General features: G+C 42.4%; 1 protein-coding gene across 1 annotated transcript in view; it reads right to left on the bottom strand.

Annotated features, from left to right (window-relative positions):
• Nucleotides 1–11,021: 11,021 nt before the first annotated feature.
• Nucleotides 11,022–23,664, bottom strand: part of tbata (thymus, brain and testes associated) — a 21,609-nt gene continuing 8,966 nt past the window's right edge. The window contains exons 4-9 of the mRNA XM_034309535.2: nt 23,564–23,658; nt 21,315–21,506; nt 14,895–14,976; nt 13,357–13,489; nt 12,250–12,302; nt 11,022–11,186 (exon numbers count right to left, since the gene is read on the bottom strand). Coding sequence (XP_034165426.2) covers nt 11,095–11,186; nt 12,250–12,302; nt 13,357–13,489; nt 14,895–14,976; nt 21,315–21,506; nt 23,564–23,658 — 647 coding nt within the window. The 3' untranslated portion in view covers nt 11,022–11,094. The remainder of the gene's footprint in view (nt 11,187–12,249; nt 12,303–13,356; nt 13,490–14,894; nt 14,977–21,314; nt 21,507–23,563; nt 23,659–23,664) is intronic.

The raw sequence follows: 23,664 nt of genomic DNA, 5'->3' as shown, positions 1-23,664 counted from the left end.
TGAAATCATAATCGACAAACATGGTGTGATTGTGTAACCTGTAGCTACACAGCAAAGTGTATACCATGATACTCATTTTACACCGACACGAGAAACCAAATAAACACACCAGTTATTCACTGAACAGCCGACTAACATAAACAGAGCTAAATACAATGTTCCATGATGCCACTGATTGATTAATACTCCGTAGACTACTAGTTTTGTTATCAATTTTGGTATCACTATTGACAATTATCCAAAAAACCTTTACTCATACTCATACTCCGTCTCGATCAAGCCGAACTCGACGCCTCCGCTGCCAAGAAGTCTAGTCCTTATTGTTATCTGTTTGCCCAAAATCCCCTTAAAATATAAGGAAGCTATTGAAGAAAAACCATTTCAGATATTTGACCTTGATGTGACCTTGATCTTGTTTGGATCAATTCCAGAATCTGTTGGTGACAATGATAATTGCTCTGTACTGGAATTTCCCACCTGGGATTAATAAAGTGTTATCTCTTATCTTATATAAATCCTTCAAACATCCAACCACTTGTTCTTGGCATATCACGTTAATGAGAACCTCAGACGGACACACGGACGATCTGAAAACATAACACCTCCACCACCTAGTGACGCAGACCGGTACTGATTGATGCATCCGTTCACTTTCTTTGCACATCTTTGTAGATTATGTGCAATGAAAGTGTGATGTTGAGTGTGATCTCGGTTTTTCATGCTAATGATATTACAGAGCAGGGTTACCTGTAGGGTTCTGGTTTATACGCCTGCAGTGTCTCTAACACACCTGCTGTGGATTGAAACACTTGGTGAAAAGTGTTATTTTTGTGTACGATGTGCAGAAATGTGAATTGAATGTGTGTTGGTGCGTCTCCAGACCTATACGCGGCCACACACGGCACTCTGGGGCTTCAGAAGAAAGCTTGTCACATATACAATACAGTAGAGTGAAATCCTTTTCTTCACATATCTCAGCTTGTTTTTGAAGTAGAGGTCAGAGCTTAAGGTCAGCCGTGATACAGCGCCCCCTGGAGTAGAGAGGGTTAAGGGCCTTGTTCAAGGGCCCAACAGTGGCAGCTTGGAGGTGGTGGGGGTTGAACCCCTGACCTTTGTTGAAGCTGGAGCTCTAGCGGGTATGTTGAGGGGTTGTCAGTGTCAGTACTTTCCTGTCCAGTTAGTCTGTCGACTGTCCCAGCCACTGACGTCCAGCTGCACTCAGCTCGGCTGTACTTCAACTACATGCAGGTCAGAGTATTATTATGTGTGAACATGGTGACTGTTGTGATAGAGTGATAGTGTGTGTAGTGTTAATGTGTGTTGAGTGATGTGAATAAGCAGAGTTGTGTACTCGGCTCTCTCACTGTATCATTACTGTATCATGGCTGTGTGGTGTGAGGTGTGAGGTGAAGGAGATGGTGGATGTGAGATGGAGGTCAGGGATGATACAAGTTTGAGGTCACAGATTAGGTAACAAATCTCCACCGAGCTCTGCATGCAACTTTCAAACTAGCAACGGCTCTGTCTTGTCTCACACGTCCGTCCCTGTCCGGTCTCACACGTCCGTCCCTGCCCCGTCTCACACGTCCGTACCTGCCCCGTCTCACACGTCCGTCCCTGCCCCGTCTCACATCTCCGTCCCTGCCCCGTCTCACATCTCCGTCCCTGCCCCGTCTCACACCTCCGTCCCTGCCCCGTCTCACATCTCCGTCGCTACCCCGTCTCACATCTCCGTCCCTGCCCGGTCTCACACGTCCGTCCCTGCCCCGTCTCACACCTCCGTCCCTGCCCCGTCTCACACCTCCGTCCCTGCCCGGTCTCACACGTCCATCCCTGCCCGGTCTCACACCTCCATCCCTGCCCCGTCTCACACCTCCATCCCTGCCCCGTCTCACACGTCCGTCCCTGCCCGGTCTCACACCTCCGTCCCTGCCCGGTCTCACACCTCCGTCCCTGTCCCGTCTCACGTCTCCGTCCCTGCCCCGTCTCACGTCTCCGTCCCTGCCCGGTCTCACGTCTCCGTCCCTGCCCCGTCTCACGCCTCCGTCCCTGCCCCGTCTCACGCCTCCGTCCCTGCCCCGTCTCACATCTCCGTCCCTGCCCGGTCTCACACCTCCATCCCTGCCCCGTCTCACACCTCCGTCCCTGCCCCTTGCTATTGTCATCATGCTACAGCACTACTTGGTGAAAAAGTAGGTCATTACTGGACAAGGTTATTACGATGTCAGTAAAAAAAAGATCATATTTTGAGGTTATGAAATATATGAATGTTACTGAAAATCACAATGGATTCTGGTTTTATAGTGGAAACAGAGGCAGGTGAGACAGACAAAGTCTCCAGAAGAACTGCGACAGTCTTTCAGTGTCTCAGAACCTAGAGTTTGGAACACAGACTACCTCAAGTTCCAGGACTGTTCTTCTAGTTCCTCTTTTAGATCTGAGCTGAAAACCGGCAGTCATAGCTCAGTGGTTAAGATGTTGGGCTACTGATCAGAAGGTTGTGAGTTCAAATCCCAGCACTGCTGCTGTGGGCCCTTGAGCAAGGCCCTTAACCCTCAACTGCTCTGTTGTATAAATGAGATAAATATAAAACTATTCCGTTCTCTCAAAACTTTCACCTGTACAGTGACCTTGGGTTTGAGAAAGGCACGATATAAACTGAGCCTTGCTACATGTGGTCCTACTTCCACTGGGTTTTTTCCTCTCTGCAGGACGGAGTTAGAGGAACAGCACATCAGTGTAGCTCTTAGGCTGGAGTTTATCTGTTCATCCATTTCTGCTGCATCCACCGTCTTTTTGTGGAGAAGGAAAAAAAGAGGCATGAATTATCATGGTGTGAATGGATTCTCTTTGAAATATAAGTACAATCACCACATTTGATCTACACAGTGAATTAAACCTCATACACTGGATATAAAAGTTTACACACCCCTGTTAAAATCGCAGGTTTTTGTGATGAATCATAACAGAATTCTTTCCACCCTCAGTGTGAAATTACAACGTATAACAATTAAGTGTATATTCAGACAATCTGACGGATAAGACGTGTCATGGAGAAGACTGTCTAAAAAACGGACACCATAACTTAGCTTAGCACATGAGATTAGCGTACTGCTTTTTGTTTTTTTACGCTGGAATGAATTTTAGAATTTCACACAGAGGTTAAATGAATTAATTCTTTCTTATTTCTCACACATGTTTTGACTGTGTAGGTTTTAGAAAATGGCTGAATGGAAATTTCATTAAGTTACTTGCCAATGCATCTGACTCTCATTCCAGAGAGAAAAATAATTAAACATTTTAAATCCATGTACATATAACAATTAAATCCACACACAGAAGCCAAAATAGACTTTTTTATGTCTTAAAAAATAATTTAATGAATGTTTTGACATTTAAAAACCAAACTTCACTCACTCATCTTGTTTTATTCCCCTTATACCACAGCCAACAATAACAATCTTTTTTTATTTATTAAAGAATGACTTTAAATTACAATTAATTTTGTGGAACTTCAGAGAAACAAGTTAGTTCCTGTTGTCGCTTACGTTATAGCAGCTATAAACACTCATTCCCTCAGCAGCTTCTCTTTATTCTCTCTCTCAAAGTTAATAAGACAAAAAAAACAAAACGCAGCTTGTTGCGCATGTTACTGAGAAACCGCAAAGAAGCGTAAACTCCTCTGTCCTGAAGATGTCGGAAAACTTAAAGTTACAGCTTTACCTCTGACTGTTACAAAGCGCTGACACTGGAGACTCCTTCCATACATGTTACATAAACATCTCCTTACAGAAAACTTCACCACATCAACAATTACACAAATTTTTCAATCTGTTTATTATCAGTGGAGTGTCCGCTGTACACGTCCCTGTGAATGAGCTGTTGCTATAGAAACGATAACGTATTAGAGCGAGCGCATTAATATAAACCTGCGCTACTGTCAGAGCTGCTGTTCTAGAGAATTAATCAACACCTTCTGATTAATGAGAATCCAGAATTTCAACAGCACTGGGTGTAATTTTAAAATAAAAAGTATATACAAATACAATTATAGAAAAAATATATATGTACGTGAAATAAAATAAAACACTAAAATGACGAGACAAAATAAACTCCTGATTAATCAAATCATTCAGTGACAAATTGGCACCAAACTCTTTTTATTTTCAGTCCACTCAGGTACATTTTTACTGAAATCTCTTGATTTTTCCAAGAAATGGAGAACATTGTGAAAATCCATTTCAGAGTCAGAAATGAAAAGCCTGTCTGAGTGAGTGTCACTGCGGCTGAATGAAATCTCCTGAAGCTACATAAAGCTCCTTTTGTGTGTGTTCCTGGAAACAGCTGACGTGTGAATGCTGGTGTCCAAGAGGAGTGTGTGTGTGTGTGTGTGTGTGTGTGTGTGTGTGTATGAAAGGCAATAAAAATAGGCGATGTATGATAGACATCAAAGTGAGTGCACATATTACTACACTAAATGGAATGTTAAAAAAGTTTTATAAAATCTTTTTCTTTTCTTTCAGTATATACAGTAGATTCAGAAAGTATTCACGCCCCTTTATTGGGTTGTGGATTTGTTTTTAAATTGCTATAATTGCCACTTTTACGCATCAATCTACACTTAATTGCCCGTAACGATGAAGTGAAAACGTTTTTACAGATTGTCAAAAAATTAATTAAAAATCAAAAACTGAAATCTCTTATTCACAAAAGTATTCACACCCTTTATTCAGGACTTTGTAGAAGCCCCATTAGCAGCAGTTACAGCTACAAGTCTTCTTGGAAACGTCTCCACAGGCAATTTGGGCAGTTTGTCCCATTCTTCATAGCAGATCTTCTCAAGCTTCGTCAGATTGGATGGCGAGTGTCTGTGAACCATCTTCAGGTCTCTCCACAGATGTTTGATGGGGTTTAAGTCTGAGCTTTGAGACTTGCCCCGAAGCTAGTGATGTTTTTGTCGTATTCTTAGGGTCATTGTTGTGTTGAAAGGTGAAAGTTTGCCCCAGTCTGAGTTTGCGTATGCTCTGGAGGAGGTTTTCTTCAAGGATGTTCCTGTATTTGGCTGCATTCATCCGTCCCTCGATTGTTACCTGTCTCCCTGTCCCTGCCCCTGAGAAGCACCCCTGTAGCATGATGCTGCCACCACCATGTTTCACTGTAGGGACGGAGATGTGCAGTGCCTGTCTTTCGCCAGAAATAATGCTTGCTGTTCTGCCCAAAGAGTTCAGTTTTCATCTCATCAGACCAGAGAATCTTTTTGACATGGCTTCTGCCCTGCCACTCTGCCATGAAGCCCTGGTTTATGGAGTGCTGCAGAGATGATTCTCCATCCAACAGGTTCTCCCATCTCTGCTCTTTTACAGTGACTCTTGGGTTCTTTCTTACCTCCCTGACCAAAGCCCTTCTTTCCCAGATGCCCAATTTGGCCAGAAGGTCAACTCTAGGAAGGTTCAAGGTTGTGCCATGCTTCTTCCATTTCAAAATGATTGAGGTCAGTGTGGTCCTGGGAACACTCAAAGCTTTAGAAATGGTTTATATTCTTGCCCTGATCTTTGCCTTGCCACAACCTGAACTCGGAGATCCACAGACAGTTCCTCGAACTTTTTGGCTTTTATCAAATGCAGTGTAAATTATGGGCCCTTATAAATACATCAAAAGCAGAGAGGATCACGACAATTTACAGAGTGTTACAGTGTGTTAGTGTGTTTTGCAGTGTGTGTTACAGTGTTACAGAGTGTGTGTTAGAGTGTTACAGTGAATGTTGCAGAGTGTTACAGAGTGTGTGCTACAGACTGTTACAGTCTGTTAGTGTTAGTGTGAATGTTGCAGTGGGTTTCAGAGAGTTACAGTGTGTGCTACAGTGTGTGCTTTAGCGTTACGATGTGTTAGAGTGTAAGTGTGTTTTTCAGTGTGTTACAGAGTGTACAGTGTGTGTTACAATGTGTTACAGTGTGTGCTACAGTGTATGTTAGTGTTACTGTGTGTTACAGTGTGCTACAGAGTGTTATAGCGTGTGGTATGGAGTGTTACAACGTGTTACAGAGTGTAAGTGTGTTTTGCAGTGTGTTATAGAGTGTTACCGTGTGTTACTGTGTGTTAGTGTGTGTTAAAATATTACAGTGTGTTTAACAGTGTGTGTTACAGAGTGTTACAGTGTGTGCTACAGTGTGTGCTTTAGCGTTACGATGTGTTACAGTGTGTGCTACAGTGTATGTTAGTGTTACAGTGTGTTACAGAGTGTTACAGTGTGTGCTACAGTGTGTTACAGAATGTAACAATGTGTGTTACAGAGTGTTACAGTGTGTGCTACAGTGTGTGCTTAACGTTACGATGTGTTACAGTGTGTGCTACAGTGTATGTTAGTGTTACAGTGTGTTACCGAGTGTTACAGTGTGTGCTACAGTGTGTGTTAGATTATTACAGTGTGTTACAGAGTGTTACAATGTATGTTGGTGTGTTAGTGTTACAGTGTGTCTTCCAGAGTGTTATAGAATATTACGGGGTGTGTTAGAGTGTAACAGTGTGTGTTATATGGTTTTAGTGTGTGTTACAGTGTGTTTTAGAGTGTTACAGTGTGTGTTACAGTGTGTGTCACTGAATGTTACAGTGTGTGTCACCCTAGGCTCTTACACACACAGTATATCCTACTGAGCATTGGTGTATGCAGTGTGTTAGTGAGAATTTGGCAGAAGTGTTAAAAATGTCAGATAAGAACCTGTGGCCTTCATCACACATGTGGACCTACACACACACACACACACACACACACACACACACACACACACACTCTGGGACATGGAAGAGTGCATGTTCAGTCCAGTGTGTTTGCGTTTCACTGAACTTACCGTTTTGTTTCTTTCTGTTGTTCTTTTATCTTAATGTATTAATTGTTGTACTAATATCTTTTACCATTTATCTTTATTTTGATTCTTTGTTTTTATTTTAACTTTTAATTTCTTTTATCTTTATATGCATAGTTTATTGTTTTATCCTTTGTCTAATTATTTTATCTTTTATGGAAAACACTGAGATTGTTGGCTCAAGTGCTATGTAAATTATTATTATTATTATTATTATTATTAATAGTATTCACCATTAAAATAGTTTAAGATTACTTCTTTATAGCCCTCTTTCCTCCTGGTCTGTTTAATATATTATATATCTTACAGAAGGGTAGACTAATCAGTGCAAGAAAGAGAGAAAAGAAAAATAAATAAATAGAAATAAAAAGAAAAACATTTTAATGCATGTGTAGAAATGTTCTTTCTTTAACTGTTTCTTGCACTAATTAAGAAATGTTTATGATTAAAAATATCGTGTTATAAAACTACACTTTCTTCCTTTTGATTTTTCCTAAAAATGTAAATCGCTCATTCATTTTATACAATTATTTTTATTAATTTGTTTAATGTTCTTTTTGTCTGCATACAGTGTGTGGTTTTCTTATTTCTTTCTTTCTGCTGTGGTGAAACAGCTCACAATCGGAGTTCACAATCTGAGAAAAACAGACACGAAATCTTTCACTAATTCTGGTCTTTTACTTTTTCACCTCAGAGAGAAAAACAGAAAAACATTCACGGAGTAAATCGCTCATGTGGCCTGAGGAGAAGACGTACGGATCGTCTCGTTGCTCGCAGTGTTTGATCACAAAGGTGTAATTTACACACACACACACACACACAAACACTGGATTCTCTGCTCTCTGTATCGTCCCTGATAAACACACATCATCGTGTTGTGTATAGAGGAGTGTTATGACCATCTCCCAGGAGGAAGAATGGAGCGTTAATGATGTCGTGTCTATACATCAGCTCCATCCTACAACCTGCGCTAGTCTATAATGAACACAGCGCTGCTCTTAATGAGAACTCGACCTCCTTCTGTTTACTGAGCACGCATTACACTTCCTTACACACTGCTGCTGAATTCTGGACTCTGATTGGTCAGAAGGTGTTGATTAATTCTCTATAACAGCAGCGATGACAGTAGCGCAGGTTTATATTAATGCGCTCGCTCTAATACGTTATTGTTTTTATAGTAACAGCTCATTCACAGGGACGTGTACAGCAGACGCTTCGTTAATAATAAACAGATTAAAAAACGTGTGTAATCGTTTTCTGTAAGGAGAAATGTGTTTATGTAACATCGATGGAAGGAGTCTCCAGTGTCAGCGCTTTGTAACAGTCAGAGGTAAAGCTGTAACTTTAAGTTTTCCGACATCTTCAGGACAGAGGAGGTTTTTTGTCTTTAACGTGAAGAGAGAATAAAGAAAGGCTGGTGAGGGAACGAGTGTTTATAGCTGCTATAACGTAAGTGAGAAGACGAACAAATTGCTGTAGTGTAAGAGGAATAAAACACTAACACAACCTTAACCTTAAATCAACACACACACACACACACACACACATGCATAAACACACACACACAGGGTTTGTGACTCACCCTTTCACACTTACTGCTTTTACTTTAGAAGATGACACGGTTATTGATTCTCTCACTGAAATGTGATGAAAAGCGATTATTCTCAGCAGTGTTTTTGTGAAAGTGCTTCAGGATTTGAGAAATTTCTTTCTGATCACGAGACACGTCGTAAATAACAAGACAAAAAACACCTCAAATCCCACAGACATGAACAAAAACAGAAATAAACGTCTGTCGGCAAAACAAACACCATCTCACCTCTCTCTTTTCTTTTCTTCTTCATTCATTCATTTCAGCAAAGCAGTTACACATTTAATATTTACTTTCATATTTAATATTTTCTATAATCATTAATATTAACTACTTCCTACGATCTTTTAAGGTTTAATATTTACTTTAATATGTAATATTGAATATTTAATTTACTATTTACGTTTTATGCTTTGCGGTTTCTCTGTAACATTATAAGCTGTTTTGCATTATTAAATTCCAAAGATAGAAAAAAAGAGTGAAAATTCTAATCACTGATCATAACATTTTATAAACGTTTATAAACCTTTGGTAGCTAGCGTGATGCTAACTGACAGTCAGTAACCATGGTTACTGACACTCTACATCATTAGCTGACTTCAGGCTGCTTCAGGTTTAAGCGTAGTGGTGAAGAAGTCAAATCATGACTCGTCTCACACACACACACACACACACACACACACACACACACACACACACAGAGTACGATGTATGATTATTTTATTTTATTTTAGAGAAAAGAAGAAGAATTAAGTCAGAATAAAATCATGTCTGTCCAAATCATTAACAACACTTAGTCTACTTAAACATGCTGCCTAGGTAGGCACCCTACTTTCCTAGTGAACAAGGGGAAGTGATTATAGCTTTATAGGTGAGGTTTGTCCTATAACTGATTACATATCTACTTCCCAAACTAATAATAATTGTGTGTGTGTGTGTGTATATATATATATATATATATATATATACAGTCAGGTCCGGAAGTATTTGGACAATGACGGAGTTTCTGTGATTTTGCCTTTATACTCCACCGCAATGGATTTGAAATAAAACAATCAGGATGTGATGGAAGTGTAAAAAATATGGCATTTACCATTTAGGAATTACAGCCATTTTAAACAAAGTACCTCCATTTTCAGGGGCTCAAAGGTATTTGGACAAAGTGACATAATTGTAAATATAACCATAATTTTAATACTTGGATGAAAATCCTTTGCAGTCAGTGACTGCCTGAAGTCTGGAGCTCATGTTCTCAAAACTCAAATTCTGAGTTTCCTCCCTGGAGATGCTTTGCCAGGCCTTCACTGCAGCCACCTTCAGTTGCTGCTTGTTTGTGGGTCTTTCTGCCTTCAGTCTTGTCTTCAGTAAGTGAAAAGCAGCTCTATTGGGTTGAGATCAGGCGACTGACTTGGAAGAATTGAAGAATATTCCATTCCTTTGCATTCAAAAAGTCTTGACTTGCTTTTACATTATGTTTAGGGTCATTATCCACCTGCACTGTGAAGCGGCATCCTATCAGTTTTGTAGCATTTGGCTGAATGTGAGCAGAGAGTATAGCCCTATACACCTCAGAATTCATCCTGCTACTTCTGTCAGTAGTCACATCATCAATAAACACCAGTGAGCCCGTTCCATTGGCAGCCATACATGCCCATGCCATAACACTGCCTCCACCATGTTTGACACATGATATGGTATACTTTGGATCATTAGCTGTTCCATTCGCCATACTTTTCTCTTCCCATCATTCTGGTACAAGTTAATCTTGGTTTCATCAGTCCAAAGAATCTTATTCCAGAACATGGGAGGCTTTTTTAGATGTTTTCTGGCAAAGTCTAATCTGGCTTTCCTGTTCTTGAATGTTACCTGTGGTTTGCGCCTTGTTGTAAACCCTCTGTATTTACATTCATGAACACACACATCAACACACATCAACACACGTCTCTTGATTGTAGATTTTGACAATGACACGCCTACCTTCTCCAGAGTATTCTTGACTTCTGGTGATGTTGTGAAGGGGTTTTTCTTCACCAAGGAAAGGATTCTGTGATCATCCACTTTAGTTGACTTCCGTGGTCTTCCAGGCCTTTCGATGTTGTTGAGCTCACCAGTGCTTTCTTTCTTTTTAAGAATGTACCCAGCTGTTGATTTGGCCACACCTAAGGTTTTTGCTCTCTCTCTTATAGATTTATGTTGTTTTTTTCAGCCTAATGATGGCCTCCTTCACTTGCACTGAGATCTCCTTGGACTTCATATTGGTATCTCCAGTCAAACAGCTGCCAAATGCCAACTCAATACCTGATATCAACTCCAGACCTTTTATCTGCTTCATTTGTCTTGAAGTAATGAGGGAATGGACAGTCAATTAACTTCTTGTCAGTCAATTGTCCAAACACCTTTGAGCCCCTGAAAATGGAGGTACTTTATTTTTGTGGAACCTCTTAAAATAACGCTGAAAGTCTACACTTCAATCACATCATGATTGTTTTATTTCAAATCCGTTGTGGTGGTGTATAAAGGCAAAATCACAGAAACTCTGTCATTGTCCAAATACTTCTGGACCTGACTGTATATGTGTGTGTGTGTGCGTGTGTGTGCGTGTGTGTGTGTGTGTGTGTTTGCACGCATGTGTGTATGTGTGTGTTAGCAACTGTGTTCGCGTTGCCTTGCAGAATCGTTGATGTTTTCACTCTCGTCCGGTCGAACTCGCAAGACTTCAGCATCTCCGATCCGCTCTGTAGCGCACAAACACACACACACACACACACACACACACACACACACACGCACAGGCACACTGAATAAGATTAAAGGAATAAATGGAGCTGGGGTTCATCACTCTCTCCCTGATTTATTATTAAACTCTTCCGTGTTTATTATTTATGACTCAGACCTGAGTGGAATTTGGGAAAAGCAGGAAGTGATGCCAGAAGCTTGGTTCTGTAAAAGAACCTGAATCTCAGAACCTTTGATGAAGTTCTAAGCTTCATGTGCTTTTATAGGTTCTGTACAGATTCTGTCAGGAACAGGTTCTGCTGCAGAAGAGGAGATGCGATACGCTCCCCTGATCAGGACTGTTTAATTATCCACTTCATCTCATTTAAATACATCAACATATCTAAAGGGAAATTAATTACTGACCTGCTGAAAATATAATAATGACACAACAGAGCAGATAGATAGATAGATAGATAGATAGATAGATAGGTAATCTATCACATCCATCCAATTATCACTTGCACCTCTCCATCCATCCATAACATTCATTCATAACATACATTTATCCATTACATAGCTTTATCCTTCCATTCATCCATCCATCACATTCATCCACTACATCCATCCATTACATACATCACATCCATCATATTCATCCATCACATTCATCACATCCATCACATCCATCCATCACATCCATCCATCCATCACATCCATCCATCACATCCATCCATTACATCCATTACATCCATCACATTTGTCATTACATCCATCCATTACATCCATCACATCCATTCATCACATTCATCCATTACATACATCACATCCATCATATTCATCCATCACATTCATCACATCCATCACATCCATCCATCACATCCATCACATTTGTCATTACATCCATCCATTACATCCATCACATTCGTCATCACATTCATCAATTACATACATCACATCCATCACATTCATCAATTACATGCATCACATCCATCATATTCATCATTACATCCATCCCTTACATTCTTCACATCCATCTATTATAACACACACACACACACACACGCTCAGAGGAGGCATTACCTGGTTTGTCTGTAACTGCTTTCTCTTTCTCCATCTCTCCAGCTGAACACACACTACAGTAACAGACACAGGCCCATTAGTGTGTGTGTGTTGACTATAAAGCTGTGTGTAACCGACATGGTGTGATGAACAGTCGAGTCTGAATGCGCTAACAAGAGCTGCTTTTACTCTAAAATGACTTCATCACCCTAAAGTATCGCCGCTACAGTGTGTAGGGACGATAACACACATCACACACTGAGGAGTCTCGCTCAGAACCAGTGTCAGGAGTTAGAGTCGTACTCAGAGTAAAGCCTTACGTAACATTTAATACTGAAATTCCACACAGCAGAATTCAGACCTCAGACGTAACTCCAGACAAACACTATTCAGAAGTTACGTGAGAGTTACGCATGTGGGGGCGGAGTTTGTCTAACATAAGAGGCGTGTCTCAGTGACACATGATTCTGAGCTTGAACTCAAGCGCATTTTTCTTGCATGATGTTTTAATAACAGTCTGTGCTGGATCAAGTGCTATTCTAAGTGCTGCTGAATAATGAGTGTGGAAGCCATTTTGTTCATTTAAACCAGTGATTAATGTGATCATTACACGCTCTATTCATGCAGTGATATATTGGCAATATCACCTTCTTTTCATGCATATATCATCATATTAGTCTTTTTATTTTTATTTTTTTAATCATCTCTTGGCTTTATGGAACATAGTAAAACTATGTCCTTCTTTAGTCCTTCTTGTCTATCCTTGACTTATTTATTTTTTCAGTTTAAAGGTGAGTGTTTGTGTTCTGTCAGCTTCTGAGGTGTGAACTTCATGCATGTGATTTTAATAATCTGAATGTGGAGCTCAGAAATTCCACTGAAGCAGCTGCGTAACCCATCTCTGAATACCAGGAACTTTCCTCACGTAAACACTGACGTAACTTTCAGAGAGCACAAAGAGACCACAACAATTAACACTGTTTGTTAAGTGTGTAAATGTTCCAGTCTGAATGAAACACTGTGGTGACGCAGTTTGGGATCTGTATAATGGCTGTATTTAAAAATAAACGCAGTCACAGTATTGAACTTGGACGTGTGGACTTTATGGTGTGATTTGGGAAGCGTCACCTCCTCATCCGGCGTTTACGGCGTGTCTGAAGCGAAGGCTCGGTTTGAGCCGTCATGGGAAACTGTGGCTGCTGAAGGAGAGCTGAAGAATCACACATGGCCTGCTGGAGCATCCCGAGAACCAGCTCTTTCTCTGAAACACACACACACACACACACACACACACACACGTCAAAAACATGAACATCAGCATAGGCTATGAATATATCGTCTATTCTGGCTGCCAGATAACTTCAATAATTCATATTACAAAAAACATGGAGCTGAAAACTGGCCATTTATATGATGAAATCTAAACACACACGTCTTTTCTGGTGTTTGGGAATTATTACATCATCACATTTATAACTGACACATGACTTATGTAAAAACTGGAAGCATTGCTTCTCTGACACGTCCTTTTAAACATCATCTATATTTTATTATTCTGTGTTTTAAACTCAGGAGATGATAGCAATCTTTACCCGCGTGTCAGTTCAGACGGGAAATACTGCATGTTACCTGGAGTTATTTCTGCTGCTCATTTTATAGAAGGTCAAATAGTTCCATTTCAATTCAATTTTATTTGTATAGCACTTTTAACAATGGACATTGTCACAAAGCAGCTTTACAGAAATATAGAAGTTCAGGATATAACTTTTAAATGTATAAATTTATCTCTAATGAGAAGCCAGAGGTGACGGTGGTGAGGAAAAACTCCCTGAGACGACATGAGGAAGAAACCTTGACTCAGAAGGAATCCATCCTCATACCATGTGCAGTATAAAGTGCAATATCGTGTGCAATGTCACTTTCTACTTTTCTACTTCTCCACTTATTTTTTGTGTACTTACTTATTTTTTACTAAAATATCTCACTTTTTGTGCTACTCTACTACGCACTGCGGTTATTTTTACTACTTCATTTATTACTATATTGTCTTTTATTCCTACATTGTAGTGATGTATCTGTTTGAGCAAGCTCTGGCCCAAAAATTTCCCTCGGGATGAATAAAGTTCTATCTTATCGTATCTGGGATAGTGCACTGTACTCTTACTCATACTGACATGACGGATTCAGTCTAAAATCCTAGAGATACTCGGGTAATAATTACATTACACACCTCCAAGTATAAACTAATGCTGTCTGAATAAAGCTTTAGTGTCATTAACTCTCGCTATGGCTGATCTACAGCATGTCAGGTGTGTTTGTGGAGTCACGGGTTCATCTAGTCTTAGTGTACGGTCATAAACGTGATTAGACTGTGATTAAGGGATAAACTCTAATATACACGTTCACACTCATGCTGGATATCAGTATCAAGGTTATATCATTATATACAACACATATAACACACACTCATCTCTCTCTCTTTATCCTGCTACACCACAGCAGCTTATTCAAACCTGATTAAGTGTAATTAAGTGTAATTAAGTGTAATTAAGTGCATTAGTGGAGACACTGTATGAGATGATTTGTTTTTCCTCTCATTTCAAGTTACTAAGTTCATGCATGAACTATTTTTTAAACATCTAAATGTTTTTTAAAATGATTCTCACCTCGATCTCCAGCCAGAAGAAGCCACTGCTGTACCAGAGACAGCGAATCCGTCTGCAGGATCTGACACAACAACTCCAACACCTGAGAAATTCAACCGAATCAGAACTGAACTGAACACAGCTGAGAGCAGGACTTCCATTAAACAGCAATTTCTTTCTTTTAGAACATTGCTGTTTGTTTTTCAGGAAGAAGTTGATCATTCTGACAGCAGTAAGTGAAAGACTTTAGATAACGTGGCTGTGACAGATCAATAAAAAAAGTCAGCTGTGACATTTTGTGGAGCAGGTTTTTCTTTCTTTCTTTTTGAAAGTGAGCGTGATTAATTCCTGATTAGATGTGAAGTGGAAAGAAAAGCTCAGCGACACACAAGTGCTGTTAGACTGATCTAAAAAACAAGAGCAGATAAAACGTGTAATTATCATTAAATATGAACGTTCACTGTGTCAGACAAGAGGATTATATCCCTGGATCTTCCTTCTTTCAGCTTTATGCTATTCTTGTACTTATGTTTTAAAATCAGTTAGTTAATACTTTGTGTTTAATGTTTTGACATTATTTACCTCTAAATTATTTTCCAGATTTAATTATATTAACCTTATTATATATTAATTATATTAATATGATGCCTTTTATATATTAAAGGCATGAAAACTCAGGGTCAGGCTCAGGGTCATCAGTTCGTTATGAAAGCATTCATGACTAAAAGCCAGTTTACTGACTGCACATCAGCGTGAAGTTGATTCTTTTGGTTCATTTCCTGTTTGATGTGGTTACGTATAGAATTATTTAACAAACTAAAACGAAAAAAGGGATGAAAATGTCCTCATAAAACTCTTTCATTCATTGGTCAGAAAAACTTTGATGGAAAAAGATGAACAAATCTTTACCAAGTGTGTGTAGAAATGATAAATATAACCCGAGCACAGAGAACATGAAGCCAGCGCTAAATAAATGGCATGTGTTCGGGTATGTCTGAGTGTGTGTTTGGGTATGTTGAGGTGTGTTGATGTGTGTTAAGGTGTGTTGAGGTGTGTTTGGGTGTGTTGAGGTATATTCAGGTGTGTCCGGGTGTGTTTGGGTGTGTTGATTTGTTCGGGTATGTTCTAGTGTGTGTTCAGGTGTGTTGATGTGTGTGTGGGTGTGTTGAGGCGTGTTCAGGTGTGTTTGGATGTGTTCAGGTGTGTTGAGGTGTGTTGATGTGTGTGTTGAGGTGTGTTGAGGTGTGTTGAGGTGTGTTGATGTGTGTGTTCAGGTGTGTTGAGGTGTGTTGATGTGTGTGTTGAGGTGTGTTGAGGTGTGTTGAGGTGTGTTGAGGTGTTCGGGTATGTTCGAGTGTGTGTTTGGGTGTGTCCGGGTGTGTTGATGTGTGTGTTGAGGCGTGTTTGGGTGTGTTGAGGTGTGTTAAGGTGTGTTCGGCTATGTTTTAGTGTGTGTGTGTTGAGGTGTGTTGAGGTGTGTTGATGTGTGTGTGGGTGTGTTCAGGTGTGTTGTGTGTGTGGGTGTGTTCAGGTGTGTTTGGGTGTGTGTGGGTGTGTTCAGGTGTGTTCAGATGTGTGTTTGGGTGTGTTGATGTGTGTTGATGTGTGTTGAGGTGTGTTCGGGTATGTTCGAGTGTGTGTGCGGGTGTGTTGAGGTGTGTTTGGGTGTGTTGAGGTGTGTTAAGGTGTGTTCGGCTATGTTTGAGTGTGTGTTGAGGTGTGTTGATGTGTGTGTGGGTGTGTTCAGGTGTGTTGATGTGTGTGTGGGTGTGTTGAGGTGTGTTGAGGTGTGTTTGGGTGTGTTGAGGTGTGTTGATGTGTGTTGATGTGTGTTCAGGTGTGTTGAGGTGTGTGTGGGTGTGTTGAGGTGTGTTGAGGTGTGTTGAGGTGTGTATGGGTGTGTTGAGGTGTGTTGAGGTGTGTGTGGGTGTGTTGATGTGTGTGTGGGTGTGTTGAGGTGTGTTGAGGTGTGTGTGGGTGTGTTGATGTGTGTGTGGGTGTGTTGATGTGTGTTGAGGTGTGTTCGGGTATGTTCGAGTGTGTGTGCGGGTGTGTTGAGGTGTGTGTGGGTGTGTTGAGGTGTGTTAAGGTGTGTTCGGCTATGTTTGAGTGTGTGTTCAGGTGTGTTGATGTGTGTGTGGGTGTGTTCAGGTGTGTTGATGTGTGTGTGGGTGTGTTGAGGTGTGTTGAGGTGTGTTTGGGTGTGTTGAGGTGTGTTGATGTGTGTTGATGTGTGTTGATGTGTGTTCAGGTGTGTTCAGGTGTGTGTGGGTGTGTTGAGGTGTGTTGAGGTGTGTTGAGGTGTGTATGGGTGTGTTGAGGTGTGTTGAGGTGTGTGTGGGTGTGTTGATGTGTGTGTGGGTGTGTTGAGGTGTGTTGAGGTGTGTTGAGGTGTGTTGATGTGTGTGTGAGTGTGTTGATCTGTGTGTGGGTGTGTTCAGGTGTGTTGATGTGTGTTAAGGTGTGTTCGGCTATGTTTGAGTGTGTTGAGGTGTGTTCAGATGTGTGTTTGGGTGTGTTGATGTGTGTTGATGTGTGTTGAGGTGTGTTGATGTGTGTTGAGGTGTGTTCGGGTATGTTCGAGTGTGTGTGCGGGTGTGTTGAGGTGTGTTTGGGTGTGTTGAGGTGTGTTAAGGTGTGTTGATGTGTGTGTGAGTGTGTTGATCTGTGTGTGGGTGTGTTCAGGTGTGTTCAGGTGTGTTAAGGTGTGTTCGGCTATGTTTGAGTGTGTGTGTGGGTGTGTTGAGGTGTGTTGAGGTGTGTTGATGTGTGTGTGGGTGTGTTCAGGTGTGTTCAGGTGTGTTGTGTGTGTGGGTGTGTTCAGGTGTGTTTGGGTGTGTGTGGGTGTGTTCGGGTGTGTTTGGGTGTGTTGAGGTGTGTTGATGTGTGTTGAGGTGTGTTTGGGTATGTTCGAGTGTGTGTGCGGGTGTGTTGAGGTGTGTTTGGGTGTGTTGAGGTGTGTTGAGGTGTGTTCGGCTATGTTTGAGTGTGTGTTTGGGTGTGTTGATGTGTGTGTGGGTGTGTTGAGGTGTGTGTGGGTGTGTTGAGGTGTGTTGATGTGTGTGTGAGTGTGTTGATCTGTGTGTGGGTGTGTTCAGGTGTGTTGATGTGTGTTAAGGTGTGTTCGGCTATGTTTGAGTGTGTTGAGGTGTGTTCAGATGTGTGTTTGGGTGTGTTGATGTGTGTTGAGGTGTGTTGAGGTGTGTTGATGTGTGTTGAGGTGTGTTCGGGTATGTTCGAGTGTGTGTGCGGGTGTGTTGAGGTGTGTTTGGGTGTGTTGAGGTGTGTTAAGGTGTGTTGATGTGTGTGTGAGTGTGTTGATCTGTGTGTGGGTGTGTTCAGGTGTGTACAGGTGTGTTAAGGTGTGTTCGGCTATGTTTGAGTGTGTGTGTGGGTGTGTTGAGGTGTGTTGAGGTGTGTTGATGTGTGTGTGGGTGTGTTCAGGTGTGTTCAGGTGTGTTGTGTGTGTGGGTGTGTTCAGGTGTGTTTGGGTGTGTGTGGGTGTGTTCGGGTGTGTTTGGGTGTGTTGAGGTGTGTTGATGTGTGTTGAGGTGTGTTTGGGTATGTTCGAGTGTGTGTGCGGGTGTGTTGAGGTGTGTTTGGGTGTGTTGAGGTGTGTTGAGGTGTGTTCGGCTATGTTTGAGTGTGTGTTCAGGTGTGTTGATGTGTGTGTGGGTGTGTTGAGGTGTGTTGAGGTGTGTTTGGGTGTGTTGAGGTGTGTTGATGTGTGTTGATGTGTGTTCAGGTGTGTTCAGGTGTGTGTGGGTGTGTTCAGGTGTGTTGAGGTGTGTTGAGGTGTGTATGGGTGTGTTGAGGTGTGTTGATGTGTGTTTGGGTGTGTTGATGTGTGTGTGGGTGTGTTGAGGTGTGTTGATGTGTGTGTGTGTGTGTTCAGGTGTGTTGATGTGTGTGTGGGTGTGTTGAGGTGTGTTGAGGTGTGTTTGGGTGTGTTGAGGTGTGTTGATGTGTGTTGATGTGTGTTCAGGTGTGTTCAGGTGTGTGTGGGTGTGTTCAGGTGTGTTGAGGTGTGTTGAGGTGTGTATGGGTGTGTTGAGGTGTGTTGATGTGTGTTTGGGCGTGTTGAGGTGTGTGTGGGTGTGTTGAGGTGTGTTGATGTGTGTGTGAGTGTGTTGATCTGTGTGTGGGTGTGTTCAGGTGTGTTGATGTGTGTTGATGTGTGTTTGGGTGTGTTCAGGTGTGTTGAGGTGTGTGGATGTGTGTCTGAGTGTGTTCAGGTGTGTTGAAGTGTGTGTGGGTGTGTTGAGGTGTGTTGATGTGTGTGTGGGTGTGTTGAGGTGTGTTGATGTGTGTTGAGGTGTGTTGAGGTGTGTGTGTGCGTATGGGTGTGTTCAGGTGTGGTGAGGTGTGTTCGGCTGTGTTGAGGTGTGTTTGGGTGTGTTGATGTTTGTTTGGGTGTGTTGAGGTGTGTTGTGTGTGTGGGTGTGTTCAGGTGTGTTCAGGTGTGTTGATGTGTGTGGGTGTGTTCAGGTGTGTTGATGTGTGTGTGGGTGTGTTGAGGTGTGTTGATGTGTGTGTGGGTGTGTTCAGGTGTGTTCAGGTGTGTGTGTGTGTGTATGGGTGTGTTGATGTGTGGGTGTGTTCAGGTGTGTTCAGGTGTGTTTGGGTGTGTTGATGTGTGTGTGGGTGTTTTGATGTGTGTGTGGGTGTGTTGAGGTGTGTTGAGGTGTGTTTGGGTGTGTTGATGTGTGTGTGGGTGTGTTGAGGTGTGTTGATGTGTGTTGATGTGTGTTTGGGTGTGTTTGGGTGTGTTGAGGTGTGTTGATGTGTGTGGGTGTGTTCAGGTGTGTTGAAGTGTGTGTGGGTGTGTTGAGGTGTGTTGATGTGTGTGTGGGTGTGTTCAGGTGTGTTGAGGTGTGTTGATGTGTATGGGTGTGTTCAGGTGTGTTGAAGTGTGTGTGGGTGTGTTGAGGTGTGTTGATGTGTGTGTGGGTGTGTTCAGGTGTGTTGAGGTGTGTTGATGTGTGTGGGTGTGTTGAGGTGTGTTGATGTGTGTTGATGTGTGTGTGGGTGTGTTGAGGTGTGTTGATGTGTGTTGGGGTGTGTTGAGGTGTGTGGATGTGTGTGTGGGTGTGTTCAGGTGTGTTGAGGTGTGTTGATGTGTGTTGGGGTGTGTTGAGGTGTGTTGATGTGTGTGTGTGTGTGTTCAGGTGTGTTCAGGTGTGTGTGTGTATGGGTGTGTTCAGGTGTGTGGATGTGTGTGTGGGTGTGTTCAGGTGTGTTCAGGTGTGTTGATGTGTGTGGATGTGTGTGTGGGTGTGTTCAGGTGTGTTCAGGTGTGTGTGTGTGTGTATGGGTGTGTTTGGGTGTGTGGGTGTGTTTAGGTGTGTTGATGTGTGTGTGGGTGTGTTGATGTTTGTTTGGGTGTTTTGAGGTGTGTTGATGTGTGTGTGGGTGTGTTCAGGTGTGTTGAGGTGTGTTGATGTGTGTTTGGGTGTGTTGAGGTGTGTTCAGGTGTGTTGAAGTGTGTGTGGGTGTGTTGAGGTGTGTTGATGTGTGTGTGGGTGTGTTCAGGTGTGTTGAGGTGTGTTGAGGTGTGTTCAGGTGTGTTGAGGTGTGTTGATGTGTGTGTGGGTGTGTTCAGGTGTGTTGAGGTGTGTTGATGTGTGTTGGGGTGTGTTGAGGTGTGTGGATGTGTGTGTGGGTGTGTTGAGGTGTGTTCAGGTGTGTTCAGGTGTGTTCAGGTGTGTGTGGGTGTGTTGAGGTGTGTGGATGTGTGTGTGGGTGTGTTCAGGTGTGTGTGGGTGTGTTGATGTGTGTGTGGGTGTGTTGAGGTGTGTTGATGTGTGTGTGGGTGTGTTGAGGTGTGTTGATGTGTGTGTGTGTGTGTTCAGGTGTGTTCAGGTGTGTGTGTGTGTGTATGGGTGTGTTGAGGTGTGTGGATGTGTGTGTGGGTGTGTTCAGGTGTGTTCAGGTGTGTTGATGTGTGTGGATGTGTGTGTGGGTGTGTTGAAGTGTGTGTGTGTGTGTATGGGTGTGTTTGGGTGTGTGGGTGTGTTCAGGTGTGTTGATGTGTGTGTGTTGATGTTTGTTTGGGTGTGTTGATGTTTGTTTGGGTGTGTTGAGGTGTGTTGATGTGTGTGTGGGTGTGTTCAGGTGTGTTGAGGTGTGTTGATGTGTGTTTGGGTGTGCTGAGGTGTGGTGAGGTGTGTTCAGGTGTGTGTATGTGTATAGGTGTGTTGAGGTGTGTTTAGGTGTGTGTATGTGTATAGGTGTGTTGAGGTGTGTTGATGTGTGTTTGGGTGTGCTGAGGTGTGTTGAGGTGTGTTCAGGTGTTTGTATGTGTATAGGTGTGTTGAGGTGTGTTTAGGTGTGTGTATGTGTATAGGTGTGTTGAGGTGTGTTTAGGTGTGTGTATGTGTATAGGTGTGTTGAGGTGTGTTGAGGTGTGTGTATGTGTATAGGTGTGTTGAGGTGTGTTACCCTGAGCTCCTGCCCCTCCAGGCTGATGGTTCCTGGTTGTATCTGTGAAGCCTGAGGTCTGTGAGGTCCTGGACGTGTGTTTGGAGTGTGGAAGTCACGGCGTTTGGTTCTCCAGGATGTTGGAGGAATGATGCGACCTGTTTCAGACGAGTACTGGGTCTTCCTGCGCATCGGCTCCTCCTCTCTGACGATCTACGCAAATATAAATTATCTGAATCTGAGGAATCATGGGAAAAAAATCACCCAGTAGTCAGACCATCCGGCTGCGTGATACTGTAATATTCCTGTACTGATGTGACTCAGGCGGTTCTGGGGCGGGGCCGGGGTGGGGCTGGGGCGGGGCCGGGGCGACAACACGCTTGGCCCCCTGCAGAGGAAGTCGACTCTGAAATAATTATTACATATATCATCTAATTACTGTTCGTGATCATACAGCACTCAAAAGAAAAAAATCACATTTTCTATTTGGACTCATTAGGGCGGTGCACCGAGTCTCTCGTGGATCAGAAGGAGATTTTTCCCACTAAACTAAGTTGGAAGGAAGTGGATCAAAGCGTGATTGACAGTAGAAAAATAAGAAGCAAGACAGCTAGACAGCGAAAGCATCACAGAAGAACATTCAGTGAGTCTGTTCTCATCTGAAGATCTCTGTTGATTCAGGAAGCGATTTGGTATCTGAAACACGTACGCGCGGATAGAGCCGGGGATTTAACCGGCACAAGGACTTCAGTCACCTTGCAAAAAATAACAATGCTAATAAAAAGGCTCATATTCCTCATAATCTTTCATTAGCTGCTCCTGAATGATGGCAGGGCAGAGCTGTGGGATGGAGCAGAGATATTGGAGAATATGAGCGGAGATCAGAGCTCGTTTGATCTGCCAAAGGTCACTCAGTTTCACCCTAATTACTGCCTTCTGCTGCAGGCTGAATAAAGAGGAACAGACGTGTGATGATGCTTCCTGGTGTTCAGGCAGGACATACACACTCCAGGACATACACACTCCAGGACATACACACTCCAGGACATACACACTCCAGGACATACACACTCCAGAAACGGGAACATGGCTGAGTATCTTGCCTGAGTTCATTATCTCCGACTGGAGGCACTGGGAGTATGCAAAAAAAAAAAAAAAAAAAAAAAAAAAAGAACAGGTTATTAAAAGGAAGAGAAGTTGAGGTGTCCTCAGGCAGGATGAGCTCCAGCAGACCAGAAGGTACCAGCAGCCTGTGATTCCGTTTCAGAAGATATTCTGTGTGCTAGACGAGACGTTGTGTATCCCAGTATAAACCCATGGCAGCCGTTCCTGTGCCTTTAGGCTCTAAATAGAGGAAGTAGAGCAGCTTGGAGAAGGTCCAGGAACAAATCGACCTCCTACACTACTGAACCTCACCATTCTGTCATTCCAGCATAACCAAGGATTCTTCACTACAAAAGACAAATAACTGCAATCACCAGTTCACATCAGAAGTCTGGATAGTTCTATAATGGACCAGATAGAGAGATAACCAGGTGCTTCCTTTATATCATTTAAGCTCCTGTTGAGACCTGTGAGTCACGTGCGCTCAAAACTCCCACATACACTCCATCACCAGGTCGACATCACCGTGTCATTACTGGCATCCACATCATTCCCTGTCTCCTCTGTCTCTGAGGAAGCCATGCAGAAGATGATGGTTTGAGAAGTTTTGGCTCAGTGGACCAATCACACGCAGAATACAAAAACACACACTGCAGTGACCTTAGAGACCCTGGAATATTAATATTGAGAGAGATTACAGCAGTGGAGCCAAAATATTACCCTTCATTTACCATCCGTTTTCTCAGAGCATTCTTTATCCAGAAGTTCTACTGTATGGTAATGAACCTTCTTCAGATGTCCCTCAGTGCACCTGGCTGTTTAAATATTAATATTTATTAAGGTGTGTGCAGGAATAGTTTTAAACCCCACTCCCATCTGCTCTGGAAGGAATTCTGACTAAACCCATCCATTCCAGCAGGAATTATTTTCCTCAGCACCTTCCCACAAAATGATGGAAAGTATGTAAATGTAGAGTTATTATTTTGTTATATTTGGAGTTATTATCTGAGTTGTGTCCTCCTCCATGTCCCTGTCAGAGACTGACAAATATTCCACTTCATTTAGTTTTCAGTCAATAATACTGATTTAATGAGTGCACTCATTTATGTATGCTGTACATTACATGATATTTGTCTTTAATAATGACCGTGTGTTTGTTCCTCTACCTCGTGTTCAGCTCTTTGACTCGGAGCTGCAGCTGAGAGACGGACTTTAGTCGCCAGGTCCTTCAGTTCCTCTCTCCACGCTTCAGAAATCAGAGCTGTGG

The sequence above is a fragment of the Pangasianodon hypophthalmus genome, chromosome 12 (assembly GCF_027358585.1).
Source record: "Pangasianodon hypophthalmus isolate fPanHyp1 chromosome 12, fPanHyp1.pri, whole genome shotgun sequence".
Classification (NCBI taxonomy): Eukaryota; Metazoa; Chordata; class Actinopteri; order Siluriformes; family Pangasiidae; genus Pangasianodon; species Pangasianodon hypophthalmus.
The sequence above is the reverse complement of the archived record's forward strand: the minus strand, read 5'-3'. Positions and strand labels throughout refer to the sequence as shown.